General features: G+C 55.4%; 2 protein-coding genes across 2 annotated transcripts in view; both read left to right on the top strand.

Annotated features, from left to right (window-relative positions):
• The first annotated feature begins 451 nt into the window (after window positions 1-451).
• Window positions 452-9,125, top strand: CCDC151 (coiled-coil domain containing 151). Its single transcript, XM_034657816.1, has 13 exons — window positions 452-846; window positions 1,885-2,006; window positions 2,120-2,197; window positions 4,187-4,357; window positions 4,445-4,546; window positions 4,652-4,777; window positions 4,987-5,109; window positions 5,631-5,783; window positions 6,777-6,937; window positions 7,026-7,182; window positions 7,815-7,970; window positions 8,426-8,510; window positions 8,689-9,125. Exons 1-13 carry the CDS (start codon window positions 606-608, stop codon window positions 8,805-8,807), a joined length of 1,794 nt encoding a protein of 597 aa, XP_034513707.1. The 5' UTR covers window positions 452-605; the 3' UTR covers window positions 8,808-9,125.
• A 398-nt stretch (window positions 9,126-9,523) lies between these two features.
• RGL3 (ral guanine nucleotide dissociation stimulator like 3) overlaps window positions 9,524-17,709 on the top strand; it is a 13,254-nt gene continuing 5,068 nt past the window's right edge. The window contains exons 1-9 of the mRNA XM_034660035.1: window positions 9,524-9,626; window positions 10,083-10,196; window positions 10,749-11,026; window positions 11,156-11,209; window positions 11,329-11,543; window positions 15,231-15,373; window positions 15,482-15,697; window positions 16,378-16,481; window positions 16,587-16,683. Of these exons, the coding sequence (XP_034515926.1) occupies window positions 9,594-9,626; window positions 10,083-10,196; window positions 10,749-11,026; window positions 11,156-11,209; window positions 11,329-11,543; window positions 15,231-15,373; window positions 15,482-15,697; window positions 16,378-16,481; window positions 16,587-16,683 (1,254 nt within the window). The 5' untranslated portion in view covers window positions 9,524-9,593. The remainder of the gene's footprint in view (window positions 9,627-10,082; window positions 10,197-10,748; window positions 11,027-11,155; window positions 11,210-11,328; window positions 11,544-15,230; window positions 15,374-15,481; window positions 15,698-16,377; window positions 16,482-16,586; window positions 16,684-17,709) is intronic.

Here is a 17,709-nt window from a genome sequence, read left to right as displayed (position 1 = left end):
GGGTGTGTGTGTGTGTGTGTGTGTGTGTGTGTGTGTGTGTGTAGGGTGCTTTAAAAAAAAAAAGTAGGGGGTTGCTTGGCTGGCTCAGTCCAGGAGCGGGACTCTTGATCTTGGGGTTGTGGGTTCGAGCCCCATATTGGGAGTAGAGATCGCTCAAAAATAAAATCTTTAAAAAAAAAAGTAGGGGCGCCTGGCTGGTTCTGACTTAGACCGTTGGACTCTTGATCTCAGGGTTGCGGGTTCCAGCCCCACCTTGGGTGTAGAGATTTCTCAAAAATTAAAAAAAAAAAAAAGATGAGCACGTGACCCCAAAGTACCCTCCTCCCAATATCCAGCAGAGAGGCTTGGTCAGCCAGCAATTAGACCGCCCCTCTGCACAGCGTGAGCCAATGAGAGCGGTGGTGTGGAACGCGGGCGGTTTCCATGGGAGCGCTAGAAGGAGGGGGCAGAGGTTACCCAGCAACCGGGAGATGCTGCGAGGCCCCGCCAAGCGGTCGGAAAGTGCATTCTCCCAGAGCCCGGGGAACCCGCGCTGACGGATCCAGGACAGGGGCAATTGCTATTTGCCGCCCTAATCCCCAGGGACCCTAGGCCCCAACCCAGTCATGACGTCTCCCCTGTGCTGGGCGGCCTCCTCCAACATCCAGCCTTCTCAGGACCAGGTTTCGACCTCCGCCAAGGTCAAGGGCAGTCAGTCTCAGGCTCAGCACCGCCACTCCCCAGTGAAGGGTGTGGCCCACGCCTGGCCTCCACACCATTCCAAGGCTGGAGGCCTCCATGCTGGAAGGGGGAAGTCCGCTGTGCACACGCAGGTGGCAGAATTACAAAGGAAGATACAACTGTTAGGTAAGATGGCTCAAAAGGGCACGAAGAATCAAGAGTCAACAGTGTCCACTGAGCCCGCCGACCAGGCACGGTGTGACAGGGGCCTTCCTCCGGCCTTCATCCAGGTGACCAGTTTCTGGAGGCAAAAACTCCTACTTGTTCATGGTTTTCCTCACCTCTCTTCTAAAATCTTTCCTGGGCTCAGAACCAACTAGACTGTGTTTCATACTTTTGTGTAATTTCAACTCTTCTACCGCACATTGGGTGGGGGGTAAAGAACACAGGTTCTAGAGCCAGATTTTTCTGGGTTCAAATCTTGGCTCTACTCCGCATATACTGTTTGATCTTGGGGGACTATGAGGAGCCTAATTGCTCTCAGTTTCTCTATCCGCAAAATGGGGATAGTAAGAGTACAACCCCATAGGTAGTTGAAATGTATAAAGTGCTTAGAACAGTGCCTGGCACCCAGTAAGGCACTATAAAGTGTAAACCATGTATCTCAATGGAAGAGAGCCATTTTGCTCCCCAGTGGACATTTGGCAACGTCTGGAGACATTTTTGATCGTCACATTGTTGGGGGGTGGGGGGGTGGGAGGCGGTGCTACTGTCATCCGGTGGGTAGAGGCCAGGGATGCTGTTCAACATCTGAGAATTCATGGAACAGCTCGAAACAAATAATTATCCATCCCAAATATCAGTTGTGCCAAGGTTGGAAAATTCTGCTGTGAACCATTATGATTACTGTTTTGTTATTATTCGAAGGCAGTCTTGCACAGTAGTTGAAAGTATAGGCTCCGGAAACAGACTTCTTGTGACCTTGAACAAACTCATAAGCCTGAGCCTCATTGTTCTCATCTGTAAATGGGCATGATACGGATATGCACCTATTGACATATGGCATTTGATATCTAGAAAGTTCTTTGTCAAGCATCGAGTATATAATAAGTGCTCAAACTAAAGTATTGTTACAATATTAAGTCAACGTAACAAAAACAGCTTCCCTCTGGGAAGCCCCCAGCCCCCTGTGAGATTCTGCTTGTGTACCTCGCATGACCTCAGAGGGTGACCGGAAGGCCTTTTATGAGAGCACCCAGTGGAACATCAAGAAGAATCAGGAGACCATCAACCACCTCCGTGAGGAGACCAGGGCACTGCAAGTACAGCTGACAGACCTGCTCCAGGTGAGCAGGTGGGCGAAGGGTTTCCAGGAGTCAGGGCAGCACCCCCAGGGGCAGGGTGCTGCCTCAGGTTGGGGTGGTCTCAGTGAGCGGTGACTGGGCTCCTCTCCTTGCAGGGAGATGAGAAAGTGGTCCAGGCAGTGATTCGGGAGTGGAAGTCAGAGAAGCCGCACCTGAAGAACAGGACAGGACAGGTTTGCCCCGCCCCACTCCACTGACCGTCTGCCTTCGTTTCCAGCTTGTGCCCCCTCCCAGCTGGACTCCCTGCCTCATCTCACCTTCTCCAGTCCTTTCTCCACACCAGCTGGCGTTCATTTGTTCACTCAGTCTTTATCACACACCGACCATGTGGTAGGCATGGTATTTGGTATTGGTGACTACAGAGTCAAAACAACAGCAACAACAACTGAGACCAATCTCCACTCCCCAAAACTTCATATCCTAGTGGGGAAAAGAGATTGGAGGAAAACAAAACAAAACAAAACAAAACAAAAACAAAACAAAACAAAACAAAAACAAAACCACCAAGAACAAATGAAGAAACAAAGTAATTTCCAGTGGTGATGAGAAATGAATAAAATAAAGATAGATAGGGGCAGAGTTTTGCACCTTCTTTTCAAGATTTATTAACTTTTTTTTTAAAGATTTTATTTATTTATTCGACAGAGATAGAGACAGCCAGCGAGAGAGGGAACACAAGCTGGGGGAGTGGGAGAAGAAGCAGCAGGCTCACAGCAGAGGAGCCTGACGTGGGGCTTGATCCCAGAACGCCGGGATCACGCCCTGAGCTGAAGGCAGACACTTAACCACTGTGCCACCCAGGCGCCCCAAGATTTATTAACTTTTTTGAGAGAGAGAGAGTGCACAAGCACGAGCGGGGGTGGTGGTGGGGAACAGAAGGAGGGAGAAGCAGAAGACACCCTGCTGAGCAGGGAGCCTGAGGCCGGGCTCGATCCCAGGACCCTGAGATCATGACCTGAGCCGAAGGCAGACAGTCAACCAACTGAGCCATCCAGGCGCCACAAGGGATTTGCACTTTAGATTGGGGGGGGGCGGTCAGCAAAGCCCCCTCTCTCTAAGAAGTTGACATTTGAGCTAAGAATGCGACAGGCAGGAAATGATTTGGGGGAAAGTGATCCAGGCAGAGAGAACAGCAAGTGCAAAGTCCCTGAGGTAGACACAAGGGAGTAGAGCATTGGAGACACAGGCCTGGGCAGTGTGGCTGCATGGGAGTGCAGGGCTCTGTAGGAGATGCGGTGAAGAGGGTCAGCTGGGGGCACCTGGGTGGCTCAGTGGGTTAAGCCTCTGACTACAGCTCAGGTCGTGATCTCAGGGTCCTGGAGTTGAGCTTCTGAGGCTACTTGTCTCTGCCCCTCCTGCTCATGCTCTCTCTCTCTCTCAAATAAATATATAAAACCTTAAAAAAAAAAAAAAAGAGGGTCAGCAGGGGCTGAACCTTCCAGCAGGCTTAGCTGGCCAAGATGAAGAGTTCAGATTTTATGACACGCAGTGTGAGGAAGACGTGGGAAGCCAGGTGGCGGTCATCCAGGTGAAGGTAGTGTCGGCTGCCCTTAGACAAAAGTGGTGGAAATAGGAAGAACGAGGTAGCTCTGGGAAAACCTTTGACACAGAACAAAGCGTTGCTTCATGAATTGGATGTAGGGGGGATGGAAGAAGAAAAGGTGGGGTAGGACATCGAGCTTTTGGACTTGAGCATCCGGAAGGATGCAGCTGCTGTGAGCTGACATGGGAGGGAGGGCAGACTTGGGGAAAGATCATTTACTCAATTTTGGACACGATGGTTTTGAGGTGCCTATGGAAACGCCTGGAAGGCGGTGTAGATATGGGTATATGAGGCCTGTCGTTCCGGGCGTTGGGAGGGGGGGGATTTGGATGTTTTCCATTATGGTGAGTTTTCAAACCCTGAGCCTGGGTGGGTCCATCAAGGGGGTGGACGTGAACAGAGGCGAGAAGAGCCTGAGGCGGCCAAGGAAGGGGCAGCGGGGGTGGAAAACTGGGGAGTCGGGGGTCCTGGAAGCCACCAAAGGAGATGATCCGCAGGAGCAGGGGATGAGCCGGGTCAGAAGCCGCTGAGCCCAGGGAACGTGAAACAAGAAATGGGAGAAGAAAGGAAGGCTTCGGTGGGAGGGTTCAGGCTGCCGCGTGGGCTCGCCTCCCTCCAGCAGGCCCTGGAGCACCTGGACCAGCGGCTGAGGGAGAAGGTGAAGCAGCTGAACGCGCTGCGGCACCAGGTGGGGCTGCGGCGGAAGTGGCTGCAGGAGCTCCAGCTGCAGCACAGCCTCCGCGAGCTGGAGGTGGCAGAAGCGCAAAATGGCAACACAGAGGTGGCCAAGGTGAGGCCGTTGAGGAGGGGTGGGGGTGGAGATCCTGGGGAGAATTTGAGAGGGGAGGGGACTCAGCCCAGCCTTGCTTCCGTCTAGACCTTGCGGAACCTGGAGAACCGCCTGGAGAAGGCCCGGATGAAGGCGGAGGAGGCCGAACACATTACCAGTGTGTACCTGCAGCTCAAGGCCTATCTCCAGGTAGGGACCAGGACCGCTTGGGGGCGGGGTGGAAGCAAGTGGGAGGGCCAGCCTGCCGGGGGACAGTGGTCACAGGCCCGTCCCACCCCCCCCCCACCTTCCCAGGAGGAGAGCCTTCACTTGGAAAACCGGCTGGACTTCATGGAGTCTGAGGTCGTGAGGGCAAAACGTGAGCTCGAGGAGCTGCAAGTGGTGAACCAGGAGGCTTTCAACGCCCAGGATATCGCCAAGGTGCCAGCCTGCCAGGCCCTGGGGTTCCTGCCCAGATGCCATGGTCTCCTGGCCCCAGAATCTGAACCTCAGCTGTCCCTGAGCTCCTCCCGCCTACCTCCCGGGACCCCGCAGCTTGGCCCAGCTGTCTGAAGTTGGGCGGGCTGCTCGGGCCCTGAGCCTTGGTAGGTACCAGCTGGTCCTGCTGTCTCCCCCGGCCCTTCCTCCAGAACCAACTGCAGTATCTGGAGGAGAGCGTGTTCCAAGAGCGCAAGAAGCGTGAGCGCTACATAACCGAGTGCAAGAAACGCGCAGAAGAGAGGAAGCTGCAGAACGAACGTATGGAGCGCAAGGTGGGCGTCTCCAGGGGTGCCGGGCGCAATCCCAGCCCGCCCCAGCCTAGACCTGGCCCTGCAGGTCCGGCCACAGCCCTGCCTGGAGCCATACCCTAGACCGTCCCCGCTCTTAACTTTTCTCCGGACTCGGCCCCCACCTGCACTGGATGCCAGGGCTCCTCCCACATCCCTGACCCCGCCCTCCCTCCATCTGATTTTCTCGTCTCCAGATCGCCCTTCACTCACTGGTCGTCCCCGTCCTTCCCCACCTGATTACCCCCATTCCGAAATCTGATCCTGCCTCTAGCCCGCCCCTTACTGGAGGCCCCGCCCCCGCTCCCATGACCCCCGCCTCTTTGAGCGGCCTCTGTGGGGGCCCGTCGCTGACCAACCCTTTCTTGCACTGCTCGCCCCTGGCTGGGTGCTCCCCAATCGGGCCCCGCCCCCTCGCGGCCCCCTGTCCTGCTACCGCTCTCTGCCCTGTACCCTAAATCCTTGCCTGAGCGCTGACTCCCACCCTGACCTCAACCTGTGAGCAGACCCAGCGTGAGCCCGTGCTGCTGCAGTCTGACGATTCCACCCAGGACAGCCTGCGCGCCAAAGAGGAGGAGCTGAGGCGGCGCTGGAGCATGTACCAGACAGAGATGCTTTTTGGCAAGGTCAAGGACGCCACCGGCGTGGCCGAAACCCATGTGAGTGCTGCCTGCTGCCTGCAATTCTCCCTGCCCTCCAGTTCCGCCCAAACTGGGCCCAGGCCAGTGAAGCCAACACGCCCAGCCTCCCCTTTCTGCTGGCTCAGGTCCTCAGCACACAAACCTGCTCTATTCATAGAAGACGCTCCTGCCTCCTCCAGTTATTGCTCCGTTTTTCTGCTGCTGGTCACAGCAAAACCCACACGAGCTGTCGACCCTCTCCATCGTTCCCTCTCCTATCCGCTCTTATGCTGGCCCTAACTTCTTTGGCATGTCAGCTCTGTGTGATCTGCGAGTTCGGTCTCTCCTGTGTCTCCAGTCCCTTTGATGAGGTGTGGGGTACAGTAGACTCCCCAGTGCCACTCTCAGACCCTGGCAAGCCAGGCCCCTGCCCTGGGTCCTGTGCTTTGCTGCATTTTCCTTGCAATTTGCTAAGACCCTCATGTTTCCCGCTGGCAGATACAGATCCCACTGGACCCCAGTCCAGTTTCTCCCCTTCGGGCACTCTCCCACTGCTACTTCTCCCATAGGGTAACCCCTATGGGAGTTACCCTCCCATAGGAGGGTTCTGGAACTCCGAGCTGTGGGGTCATCTGGGGCACTGTGGCATGACACCTTTCCAGAAATTGGCCTGGTGGGCAGGCAGGTCTCGAGATTGCCCATATTTCCTCAGTGGACTGGGTGAGATTCACAGTCACGATGTGGATGGCAGGTTGATTTTGGAAAACAGCGATGCTCACTGCTACCCTGCACCACACCCTGATTTGGGCTGATTCAAATTCCTTATATAGAGAAAGGCCCCACAGAAATTATGTGTCGGGGGCTGTACATCCTTGAGGCAGCTCTGAGTCTGACTCCCGGAGTCCCTAAACATCATCGCTGCGCAGAAGCCACCAGCTGAGGCCATCTGTCCTGCGCGCCCAGGGGAAAGGAAGAGGGGATGCACCCAGGCCTGCCCAGGCCTCCCTCTGACGGGGGCTGGGGGACCTGCAGGCGGTGGTGAGGCGGTTCCTGGCACAGGGCGACACCTTCACGCATTTGGAGACGCTCAAAAGCGAGAACGAGCAGTCGCTGCAGAGGCTGAAGCAGGAGAAGCGGCGGTTGCAGAGAGAACTGGAAGACCTCAAGTACTCAGGGGAGGCCGCGGTTGTGAGGTGAGGCCCCGGTGCCCAAGGGAGAGAATCCCCGCCCCCCCCCCCAGGGCTCAGAGGCACCACACTGGTGGCTCCCCACTGCCTGTAGTCAGCAGAAGCTGCAGACTGAGTTGCAGGAGCGCCTCAAGGCCGAAGAGCAGCGGCGCGCTGAGGCACAGGACCAGCTGGAACACGCCATGCGGGCGACACAAATGACCAAGGAGAGCCTTGAACACCTGGCGGGCAAGCTGAACCACATCACATTGGTAGGCCTCAACCCCAGGAAGCTCAGCCCAGAGCCTCCCACAGCCCAAGAGGGTGGGGTTCCTGCCCCTACTCAAGGGGACCGACCCTCTGCCCTGTCCAGGATGTCAGAGGCCTGCCTACAGGGGACCCCCAGCCCCACTCTTCAAAGTCCCCACCCCATATCCCTGCAGGGAAACCCCCGTACTTCTCAAGAGGCTCAGGACTTCAGAGACCCTGTTCCATCTTCACGGGAAAGTCCCACCGTGCCTCCCCACCCGAAACCTGAGACCCCACTGCAATACTTGGGCGGCCTGAGACAGGGGGAGCCCCACCCTGCCCGCAGCAGAGTCCCATGTCTTCCGAAAGTCATCCCCGAAATGACTTCCCCTCAATTATTACCCCCTTCCCCCACTAAAACCCTTCGTTCCACCCATTGCCGTTCCACCCATTGCCGTTCCACCCATTGCCGTTCCACCCATTGCCGTTTGTGTCTGGAGTTCAGAGGCCCCGGCCCATAGGGGATAGCACCACCCCTGTTGGTGGTCCCTCGCCTTTAAAGTCCTGACTCAAGGCGGTTAAGGTCCCGCCCCCGGGGAACACGCCCCAAGGGCCCGCCCCCTTCGGGCTGACTCGGCTCCGTCCCCGGCCGCAGGTGGATGGCCGCTTCGCCGGAAAGGAGCTGGATCCCCAGGCAGATAACTATCTGCCAGACCTTCTGGGCCTCGTGGAAGAAAAACTTTTGAAGCTGCAGGCACAACTCGAGAGCCACGACGTGCCAGAGATGCTGCGCCACCTCGCTGAGCAGGAGGTGCGAGTACAGCCAGAGGGCGGGGCTGAGGATGCGGGGCTGGAGCAGAAAACCAGGGAGCCGGGAGCACCCCTTGGGAGACCAGGGAGGAGGCCTATGGGTGGGAAATGAGCTTTAGGGACAACATGTGAGGCTTGAGGAGAACTTCCAGAGGGTCCGCGAGGCCAGTGGGCAGGGCCGGGGAGTGTGTGTGCTCTGGAGTTGGGGTGGGGGGGAAATCAAGAGGCCGGACCCCAGAGACCAGGGGCGGGCATACGGGGCAAAGAGGCGGGGTTGGGTATCGCGGTACGCTCTAAGAACGAGTCATTCGGCTGGGCTCGAGAAAAGCTAAACTGGAGGAGTGTCATGGGGAATCAGGGTATATCTTGGAATGGGGTAAGGAGGAGGGAATACAGAACTTCCCTGCAGCCTTACCCCACCCCACTCTGTTGTCTCCCGCTCCCTCCCTCCCCCAGTTCTACTCCACCATAGAGGGAAAGCTGCCCACGTACAACACCCGCATCGCCCTGCCTCTTGCCAGTCTCAAGGACAAGTTCTTCGGTCAGTACGGTCAGGGAAAAGAGGCGGGGCTGGGGGCCCAAGCCGACCAAGGGAAAGTGGTCCCAGGCCTGGCGTGGGGCCAACCTGGGGGTGGGGCCCAGTTGGGGATGGTAAAGGCTGGGGAAAGGGAAATCTGAGCCGAGAATGGGAACCCGGATCGCCTCATTGCCCTGCGCAGACGAAGAGGAGAGTGAGGATGAAGACAACGACGTGGTGAGCCGTGCGGCGCTTAAGATTCGTTCCCAGAAATTAATCGAATCCCGCAGCAAGAAACGCAGTCGCGCGAAGAAGACCTAGACTCACCCTCGCGTCCACCTGGCGCTTCTGGGCCCCTGCGGAGCTCCCAACCCCTCTGTCCAGCCTCGGGCCCATGGGCCCCTTCAAGGGCTAAACGCAGCCCGGACAAGGGAGCAGAACGGGCTGGTGGTGTCCGGAGTAGAGAAGGGGGCCGGGCCACCGGAAGTTCCCACAGTAAATCTTCCAAGGCCAGCCTGTGCTGGCCTCAGAATCGCGCAATAAAGGTCACCAACCAGCCCCCTGGGTATTTGCCTCTCCTTGACCCTGCACCTCCTCAAAGACTGCTGCCCGGAAAATCCAGGGCCCGGATTCCACCTTCTCTGACCTGGGGAGTAAGGACTCCCCATCAGCTGGGGATGCAGATTGAACACCCCCCTCCAGGATAATAAGAGATATTCCCACACTTGGAGTGAAACAGCCCTCCCCATTTGAGGACAGGGTACTCTCCTCCCCGGGGATGCCGACTGGCCCCCCACTTAGCTACACACGCTAGCTCAACCGCACCTGGAGACACAGAAAAGAACCCTTGCCTGGGAGAGAGGTCACCTTTCTCCCGGGCACAGATTGGTACACACTTATAGGGAGAGCCGGGACCTCACCTCCGTGGGCTTGGGCTGAGCGCTGGGGTCCAGCTGGGGGCATCCGAGAGCCACGGGCGCCGCCCCGCCCCTGCACGGCCCGGTCGCCCCGCCCTACCCCGCGGGCCCCAACGCCAGGCCACTGCCCGCCGCCCGTCGGCCCTTCCGCCTCACTCAGCTGCGCCGTGGAGCGGGACGGGCACAGACCATGGATCGGACAGCGGGCAAGGAGCTCGCCCTGGTAAGGGGACCAGGGGTCCCGGACCCCACGTTCCTAGCGACCCTGAGGTCCAAAAACCCCAGGTCCCGCCTTCCGGACCCTATCTCCCCGCAAATCGGACCCTTCGTACCGGCCCACGAGTTCCAACCTTGGGCCTCCCGGCCCCTGCCCCACTGCAGTGGCTGGTACCTCTTAAGGATAGGGGGCGTCTCTGAGCTCATCTACGGGAGGGGACAGAGACAGATTCCGTGAGCCTGGACCCTGGGACGTCCCCAGATGCCACTCCATCTTCTCAGGACCGGGGAGGAGGGTCCCCGCGACGCCGAGGGGACTGCCCTAGCCCCGGATCCCGCCCAGAGTCTCTCTGAGTCTGACCGGGAAGGGGGAATGGTGCTAGAAGGCCCGGCTTGAGTCCGCACGGGAGATGGGGGACAGGCGGGGGGCCCCCCACGGCCCTGAGCCGGTCTCCGCATCCAGGCGCCGCTGCAAGACTGGGGCGAGGAGACCGAGGACGGAGCGGTGTACAGCGTCTCCCTTCGTCGGCAGCTCAGTCAGCGCTTGAGTCCGGGGGCAGGGCCCGGGGGCAGCCAGGTGAGGCAGGGAGGGAGAGGAGGGGTGGAGCGGGGAGGGAGACGACTAGGTGAGGGCGGGGCCGAGTGGAGGGGCCTGGAGGAAAAGAGGCGGGGGCAAAGCCGAGGGGCGGAGCTGAGACCCGAGTGAAGGGCGGGGCTTACAGGAGCCCAGGTGAGGGTAGAAAAGCACCTGGGGGCGGCCCGGTGAGTGGGGTTGATGAGTGCGGCGGCCCGCAGGCGGCCCGGTTCCGCAGCGGGACCTGGGGACTAAACTGGACGGCGGGGCCTAAGTCGGCCAGGTTTAGCGGGGCGGAGCTGGAGGGGAGGGATGGTCGTTTGAAGCCGCCGGGTGCCAGCGGGCTGGGGTGGAGGGCTGGGACCTGGGATCGGGAACGACCAGTGAAGCGCAGCTGGAGAGCTTGGGCGGGGCCTGGGGGGACGACCGCGTCCAGGGCGGATTGCGAGGGTCATTTGGGTATGGAGCAGAATCATGAATCCAGGAGGCAGGGTTCAGAGAAATGGGCAAGACCAGATGTAAGAGTGGTGCTTAGCGATGGGTGTGATTGGAAAGGATGTGCTCTGGGGGCCACTCCTGTGTCTCTTCGCCGCCCCCTCGCCCCCCAGGCCCCCAGCCCCGCCTGCGGATGCCTTCCTCCATTATCGCACGAGCAAGGTGCGGGCGCTGAGGGCGGCGAGGCTGGAGCGGCTGGTGCGGGAATTGGTGTCTGGAGACCACGAGCAGGACCCGGGCTTCGTGCCTGCCTTCCTGGCCACCCACAGGGCCTTTGTGTCCACCGCCCGTGTGCTGGGCCTTCTCCTGCCACCACCACCGCCGCCCCTGCCTCCAGGGTCAGTACCCATGGGAAACCTCCGCGTTCCCACCCCCAGACTCTCACCTGGGTACTCGATCTGGCATTCCCGCCCCCTAAGCGCCCCCTAGCCTCCCTCTTCACCTGATGGGGGAGTTGCTTTTCCCAGGATAAAGGTCAAGAAGACAGAGGGAGGAAGTCTGCGTGTCAACAAGAATTTAAGGTTGGTCTCCCATAGGTGAGGGTGGGGGTCCTAGAGGCCCAAGGTCACGTCTGAGGTGTAGGGGCTCCCGAGGTCCAGAGCTTCGGGCTGGTCTCTGAGGCCCCCCCCGTTCTGGCCAGGGCTGTGGTGTCCGTGCTGGGCTCCTGGCTGCGGGATCACCCTCAGGATTTCCGGGATCCCCCTGCCCACTCGGACCTAGGCAGTGTCTGCACCTTTCTGGGCTGGGCGGCCCCAGCAGGGCCTGAGGCCCAGGAGGCAGAGAAGCTGCTGGGAGATTTCCTGGAGGAGGCTGCGCGGAAGCCGGAAGAGGAGGAGCAGCCTGAGGCCTGGACAGGTGAGGGGAATGGGGCCCAGAGGCTTCTCCCCTCACAAAGTGACAAATCTTGGGCAAAGTTCTTAACCCCGTCTGAGCCTTGGTTTCCCCACCTGTATAACGGGGGTATTGACCCTTTGTCTAACATTTTAGCATTTGTCTCACACTTCCCCCTACACCTCCATCCTAACTACAAAAATACTCTACCATTGGGTCAGGATGCCTTTTGTTTCTAGCTACAACTCATGCCATTGCTACTTACCTTAGGAGCCACAGAGACCGGGTTCAAATCCCAGTTCTGCCATGTGCTGACTGTGTGACCTTGGATAAGTCACTTCATTCTCTGAGCCTCTGTTTCCTTGTCTGTGAAATGGGGATGATAGTAGTATTTCCCTCATTGACCTCTTTATTCATTAAAAAAATAGTTAGCTACTGTCTTTTGGCATATAACTGGACAGGAGCTCCCAGTTCCCCAGGGAAGACAACAGTAAACCAGTAAATAAGTAAACAATGAGGGCTTGGCAAATAGTATTATTTTCATCATTGTTATCACTGATTCTTACTTATTAGAATCTATCACATAAAGTGAAAAGACGTAAGAACACACACTGATATTTTCTTGTAGAGTAAGGTATTAGCAAACTATCTGGTCCTTTAATAGAGTTTGCCAAACTTTGTTGTAGAGAGCTTTTGGGGAGTGGGAAAAAAATTTCTACATACTTCGTCCATCCTTCATCCAGGCCTTTGTTCAACTTGTCCCTTTCTCTGATCTTCAAGCAAATATATCCTCCCACTCTGCATCCCTGCCTACCTCATTTTTCTGCACAGCACACATTGGCCTTGTCCCTGACTCTGTCCCCAGGGGCAGAAACAACCAAGATTTGTTGATTGAATAATTGCATCCTGCTTATAAGGTATCATCTTTCATCCATCTGTGTTCTACCTGATCCCCATCTCAAAAGCATCTAAATCCCTAATCCCCGTCCTTTAATCCTCAGATTAAAGTGGCCACATTCCTCTCTGCTTTACAAAGTAGCAGCCACTTACTTTTCCCTGGTGACAAAATCTCGGTTATTTATATATAGTTTATCCCTCTGTCTTCCCCCTCGGTTTTTAAGCATCCTTCTTCCTCTGCCTGCAGGATTTCACCAGCTGATTCCAAACCACTAGAGCTACACAGTCCCATGGGGCTGCTGATAGCTGCGTGTAGTTATTGAAATTGAACTTAAAATTAAAATTTCAGTTACTGGTCACACTAGCCACATTTCGAGTGCTCAGTAGCCACATTGGACAGCACGAGTAGAAAATATCTCCACCATTGCAGAAAATTCTGTTGAAAGTACCACTCTAGGGTATGAGTTCTTGAGGTCAGAGGAGTACGTGAACATTTATTGGACACCTACTGCATGCCCTGCTCTGGGATGTACTTTATTTTAACATCTTTATTTTGGGATTACTTTTTAGTATGAAAAATTGCAGACATAAAGAAAAGTAGAGAGAATAGTATAAAGAACACTCAGACACCCATTGCTCATTTTTAACAGTTATGAATTTGACACAAACATTTTTTTTTCAGGATGATTCGAAAATAAATTGGACTTAAGACACTTCACATGTAAATACCTTGCTATGCACCTTAACTGACAACTTTTTTTAGGATTTTTTTTTAACATAACCTTGTGTGCACAATCATTTCCAACAAAATCAGCAATAATTACTTAATATCAAAAATTTTCCAGTCCTGGAGTGCCTGGGTGGCTCAGTCAGTTAAGCGCCCAACTCTAGATTTTGACTCAGGTTATGACCTCAGGGTTGTGAGATTGAGTCCCAAGTCAGTCTCCACATGCTGGGCATGGAGCCTGCTTAAGATTCTCTCTCTCCCTCTCTCTCTGCCCCTCTCCACCCTGCTCTCTCTCTTTCTCTTTCTCTCTCTTAAAAAACAAAACCAAAAAAAAAAAAAAAACAGTCCAGATTCAAATCCCTCCATTTTCCCTAAATTGTCTTTTTTTTTTTACAGTTGTTTATTCAAAATCCAAACACCTGTTCAAGGCACTTCATCTTTCATTTCTTTTTTTTATGCATTTATTTAAGATTTTATTTATTTGACACAGAGAGAGTAAGCAAGAGAGGGAACACAAGCAGGGAGAGTGGGAGAAGTAGGCTTCCCACTGAGCAGGGAGCCCTATGTGGGACTCGATCCCAAGAACTGAGCCAAAGGCAGACGCTTAATGGCTGAGCCACCCAGGTGGCTCATAGTCTTTCATTTCTTAAGTCTCTTTTGTTCAATGACAATCTCCCTTTGCCTTTTGTTTAATGTCATTAGGGGAAAAAATAGGTCATTTGTCCTGAGGAGTGTCTCACCTTCGCCATTTACCTGTTTGCTGTCTCATGGTGACATGTCGCATGTTCCTCTATCCCCATATTTGCCATCAGATCTGCAGATTTGATTAGCTTAGGTGCATTTTTTTTCCAATGCCAACTTTTAAAGCTAGTGTTTTGCAATGCCATCTGTCCTCATTTGAAGTGAAGGACCGATAATTAAGTGGACTTACAAAGATAATTTTAAAATAATAGTATGGTGCTGTAACTATAATATGAAGGAGAAATAAAGTGAAAGCAGTTTACACAATAATCAGCTATGCTTGTTGCTATGTATGTCAGCCCTTGGGCATGTCTTTCTAGGACACGTGATGAAGTCCGGAGCCTTTGTCTCTTATAGCATCACGGTGAATGTGACAGCCACAAACACCAACTAATGCAGGGGAGAGCGCTAGCCACACAGGTGTAGAAGCATAAACACTGGTGACCTTGCTTTCTAGAATGGTGAACAACACTCGTAATTTCCAAATAAGACAGAGCCCAGACTTTGGCAGTTCCTGCATTCGTGGAGCCAAACTAATGAGTGTTTATGAGCAAGATAGTTGGGTTCTAGGTGCAGATTATTGTAAACAGACTTTCCAAGGACCCAAATGTCTTGGAGGGACACCTGGAGGCTGAGTGGCACAAATTCACTGTGCAGGTCGGCCCCCTTGTAGCAGAGTTCAACTTCAAAATGTCCCCTAGGGGGCACCACCATAGAATCCCACTAGGGAAAAATCATTCCTATTTATTGAGTACTTTATAGCAGTCTGGCATGTATGAGCTCTAATTTTTTTTTTTTAATCCGGATGAAGAAATCAAGGCACACGGTAGTTAAAGGGTTTGCTTTAGTTGACATAGCAAGCCCGGGGGACAAGTTTGGATTTGAACTTGGGACTGACAATAGCCTTCCCTTAACTACAAAGTTATACCACCTCTCACCACAAGAACAGGGCAGACAGACCTTATTTTAATATAGGTTCAAAAACAAATCCACCTCTCTTTTCCACTCTAGCCTTTAAGCACCTGGCTTCAAATCCCTGCCCTGCCATTTCCTGAAGGTGTGACTTAGGGCAAATTTTTCCTGCCTCAGTTTCCCCATCCGTGGGAGGCGGATAATAGTACTTCCCTCACTGGGTTAGTATGCTAAATCACCAAATGTGAATCATCACCTTAGGGGCTAAATGAACGTTACCTTCGCTCTGACACCCTTCAAAATACCCAGGGAGGTTTCCGTTTTGCAGATTAGGAAAGTGAGACTCAGAGATGCTGAGGAACTTGTCCAAGGTCGCACAGCCAGTCCCGGATTCAAACTTGAGAGTTTTTAACCCCCCTCTAATACCCTCTCAGGACCTCCTGGAGCTGCCCAGACCCCCCGCCCAGACTCCCTGGAAGGCTGCTCAGAAGAGGAGGAAGGACTGGTGCCGGAAGGCCCTGAGCTCCTAGACTTTAGTGTAGACGAAGTGGCCGAACAGCTAACGCTGTTGGACGCGGTGAGCACCGGGCAGGGGCGCGACGGTGAGGCAGATTCCTTTGAGCACAGATCCTATCCACCTACCCGCCCCCCCTCCACCCTCCACCCTCCACCTCCCTCCTCCCAGGAGCTCTTTTCGCGCGTGCAGCCCTGTGAGTGCCTGGGCTCCGTGTGGTCACAGCGGGACCGTCCAGGGGCCGCAAGCACTGCCCCCACGGTGCGCGCCACTGTGACCCAGTTCAACATGGTGATCGGTTGCGTGCTGGGCTCCGTGCTGGGAGAGCAGAGCCTGGCCGCCCCACAGAGGGCGCAGCGGCTGGAAAAGTGGATCTGTGTCGCCCAGGTGCGTGTTGGCAGGGAAGGGGACGTGGGGGCGGGGCCTGGTGAGAGACTGGGGACCCGAGGGGGAAGGCAGAAGACAAGGGTCTGGGAATGAGGGGAGGGTTGGGGTGAGGAGCTGCCCCTAAGGGAAAGCCTAGGAGGGGCCCAGGGCTGGGGCCGGGGCTGCTGAGGGACACTGGGTGGGCCAAAGGATAAGAGGATGGGATGGGAGGGGGTAATGGGAAGGGGGGTAGGTTGGAGGAGGAACCACGCCCAGAGAAGGAGGCTGTGGTCCCGAAAGAGACTGTGCGGGGGCGGGTCTAGAGCCTCAAGGCTGAAGGAGAGAAAGAAATGGGGCCCCAGGAGAGTGGGAGGGTGGTAAGGGAGGAAGGAAACGGGGTAGATGGTTGATACCCAGGGTGAGCCATAGGTTCGGGAAGGGGAGGTCTGGGTCCAAGAGAGATACTGTGGGCACGTCTAAGAGGAGAGGTAAGGAGTGGGGACAAAGGCAGCCAAGGTGAGAGGTAGGGAATGGAGGGGCAGCTGGGGGAGGCTGGGGCTGCAGGTGGGGGAGGGAAGAGGGTCCTGGTAGCTTGTCAGCTAGTCTGTAGGGGTCTGACCTGGGGTCAGAAGTCTCGGATCAAAGGTGAATCATAGCTGGGGGTCAGGCGTGGGGTGTCACCGGCTCCCCCCACTCTGCAGCGCTGCCGGGAACTGCGGAACTTCTCCTCGCTGCGCGCGATCCTGTCCGCCCTGCAGTCTAACCCCATATACCGGCTCAAGCGGAGCTGGGGCGCCGTCAGCAGGTGAGGAGGGGGGAGGGGGCTTGTCTCTGAGGCCGCACGTCCTCCCCAGCGCAGCTCTGACCTTCCCAGCCGCTGACCCCTGACCCCTCCCCTGACCCCCCCCAGGGAACGGTTATCCACTTTCAGAAAACTTTCGCAGATTTTCTCCGATGAGAACAACCATCTCAGCAGTAGAGAGATTCTTTCCCAGGTAAAGATGGGTGTGGACCCCGAGAATCCCAGGCCCAAAAAGGAGACCTGGGGCTGGGAACGGGGAACCGCTTCTCGTCATCAAAACATTCAGTGACCTTTCATTACGCCTCAGCAGTGACCTTCCCCTTGTTTGTGGGCTGCGCTCTGGGCTGCGGCCCTCCTGATGGCTCACGCTCAGTGACTGCCTTATTTATTCATTCAACAAGTACCAGAAGTTACATGGAAAATGTCACCCGAGGCCAGTGTCATAGCAAGGAGTAAAGTTAAAAAAAAAAAAAAAAACTTGCACTTGGACTTGACTTTGATAAGCCAAACTAAAAACTGTCTGCCAACAAGTCTGACTTACTGTAGGCAAGATTGAGATTCTAATAGTAATTAGGTGCTGGTTCTTAGGGTGAATCCAGAATACACAGAATGTGAAGCCTGTTCCTTCAGCCCAGAACCTTCTTCCCATTCACCTTCTGAAGGTCTCGTTCTGCTTCCTCCTTTATTGCCCTTCCCTCTGCCTGCTACCCGTGGAGCTCTGTTGTTGCTGTCTCTCCCTTGCTAATGTCTGCTCTGGGAGGCCAGAATTTTTGTCTCACTGCTGCCTCCCCAGCGCTCCGAACAGTGCCTGGCCCAGGGTAGCAGCTCAGTAAATATCTGCGAAGGAATGACTGTCCCAAATAAGGATAAGCATCTGCCTTCGGCCCAGGGCCTGATCCCGGCGTTCTGGGATCAAGCCCCGCATCAAGCTCCTCCACTAGGAGCCTGCTTCTTCCTCTCGCACTCCCCCTGCTTGTGTTCCCTCTTTCACTGGCTGTCTCTCTCTCTGTCAAATAAGTATAAAATCTTTAAAAAAGAGAGAGATCAGGGGCGCCTGGGTGGCACAGCAGTTGGGCGTCTGCCTTCGGCTCAGGGCGTGATCCCGGTGTTATGGGATCGAGCCCCACATCAGGCTCCTCCGCTATGAGCCTGCTTCTTCCTCTCCCACTCCCCCTGCTTGTGTTCCCTCTCTCGCTGGCTGTCTCTATCTCTGTCAAATAAATAAATAAAA

This window comes from Ailuropoda melanoleuca, chromosome 4 (genome assembly GCF_002007445.2).
Source record: "Ailuropoda melanoleuca isolate Jingjing chromosome 4, ASM200744v2, whole genome shotgun sequence".
Lineage (NCBI taxonomy): Eukaryota > Metazoa > Chordata > Mammalia > Carnivora > Ursidae > Ailuropoda > Ailuropoda melanoleuca.
Note: the sequence above shows the minus strand (reverse complement) of the source record. Positions and strands in the feature narration are given on the sequence as shown.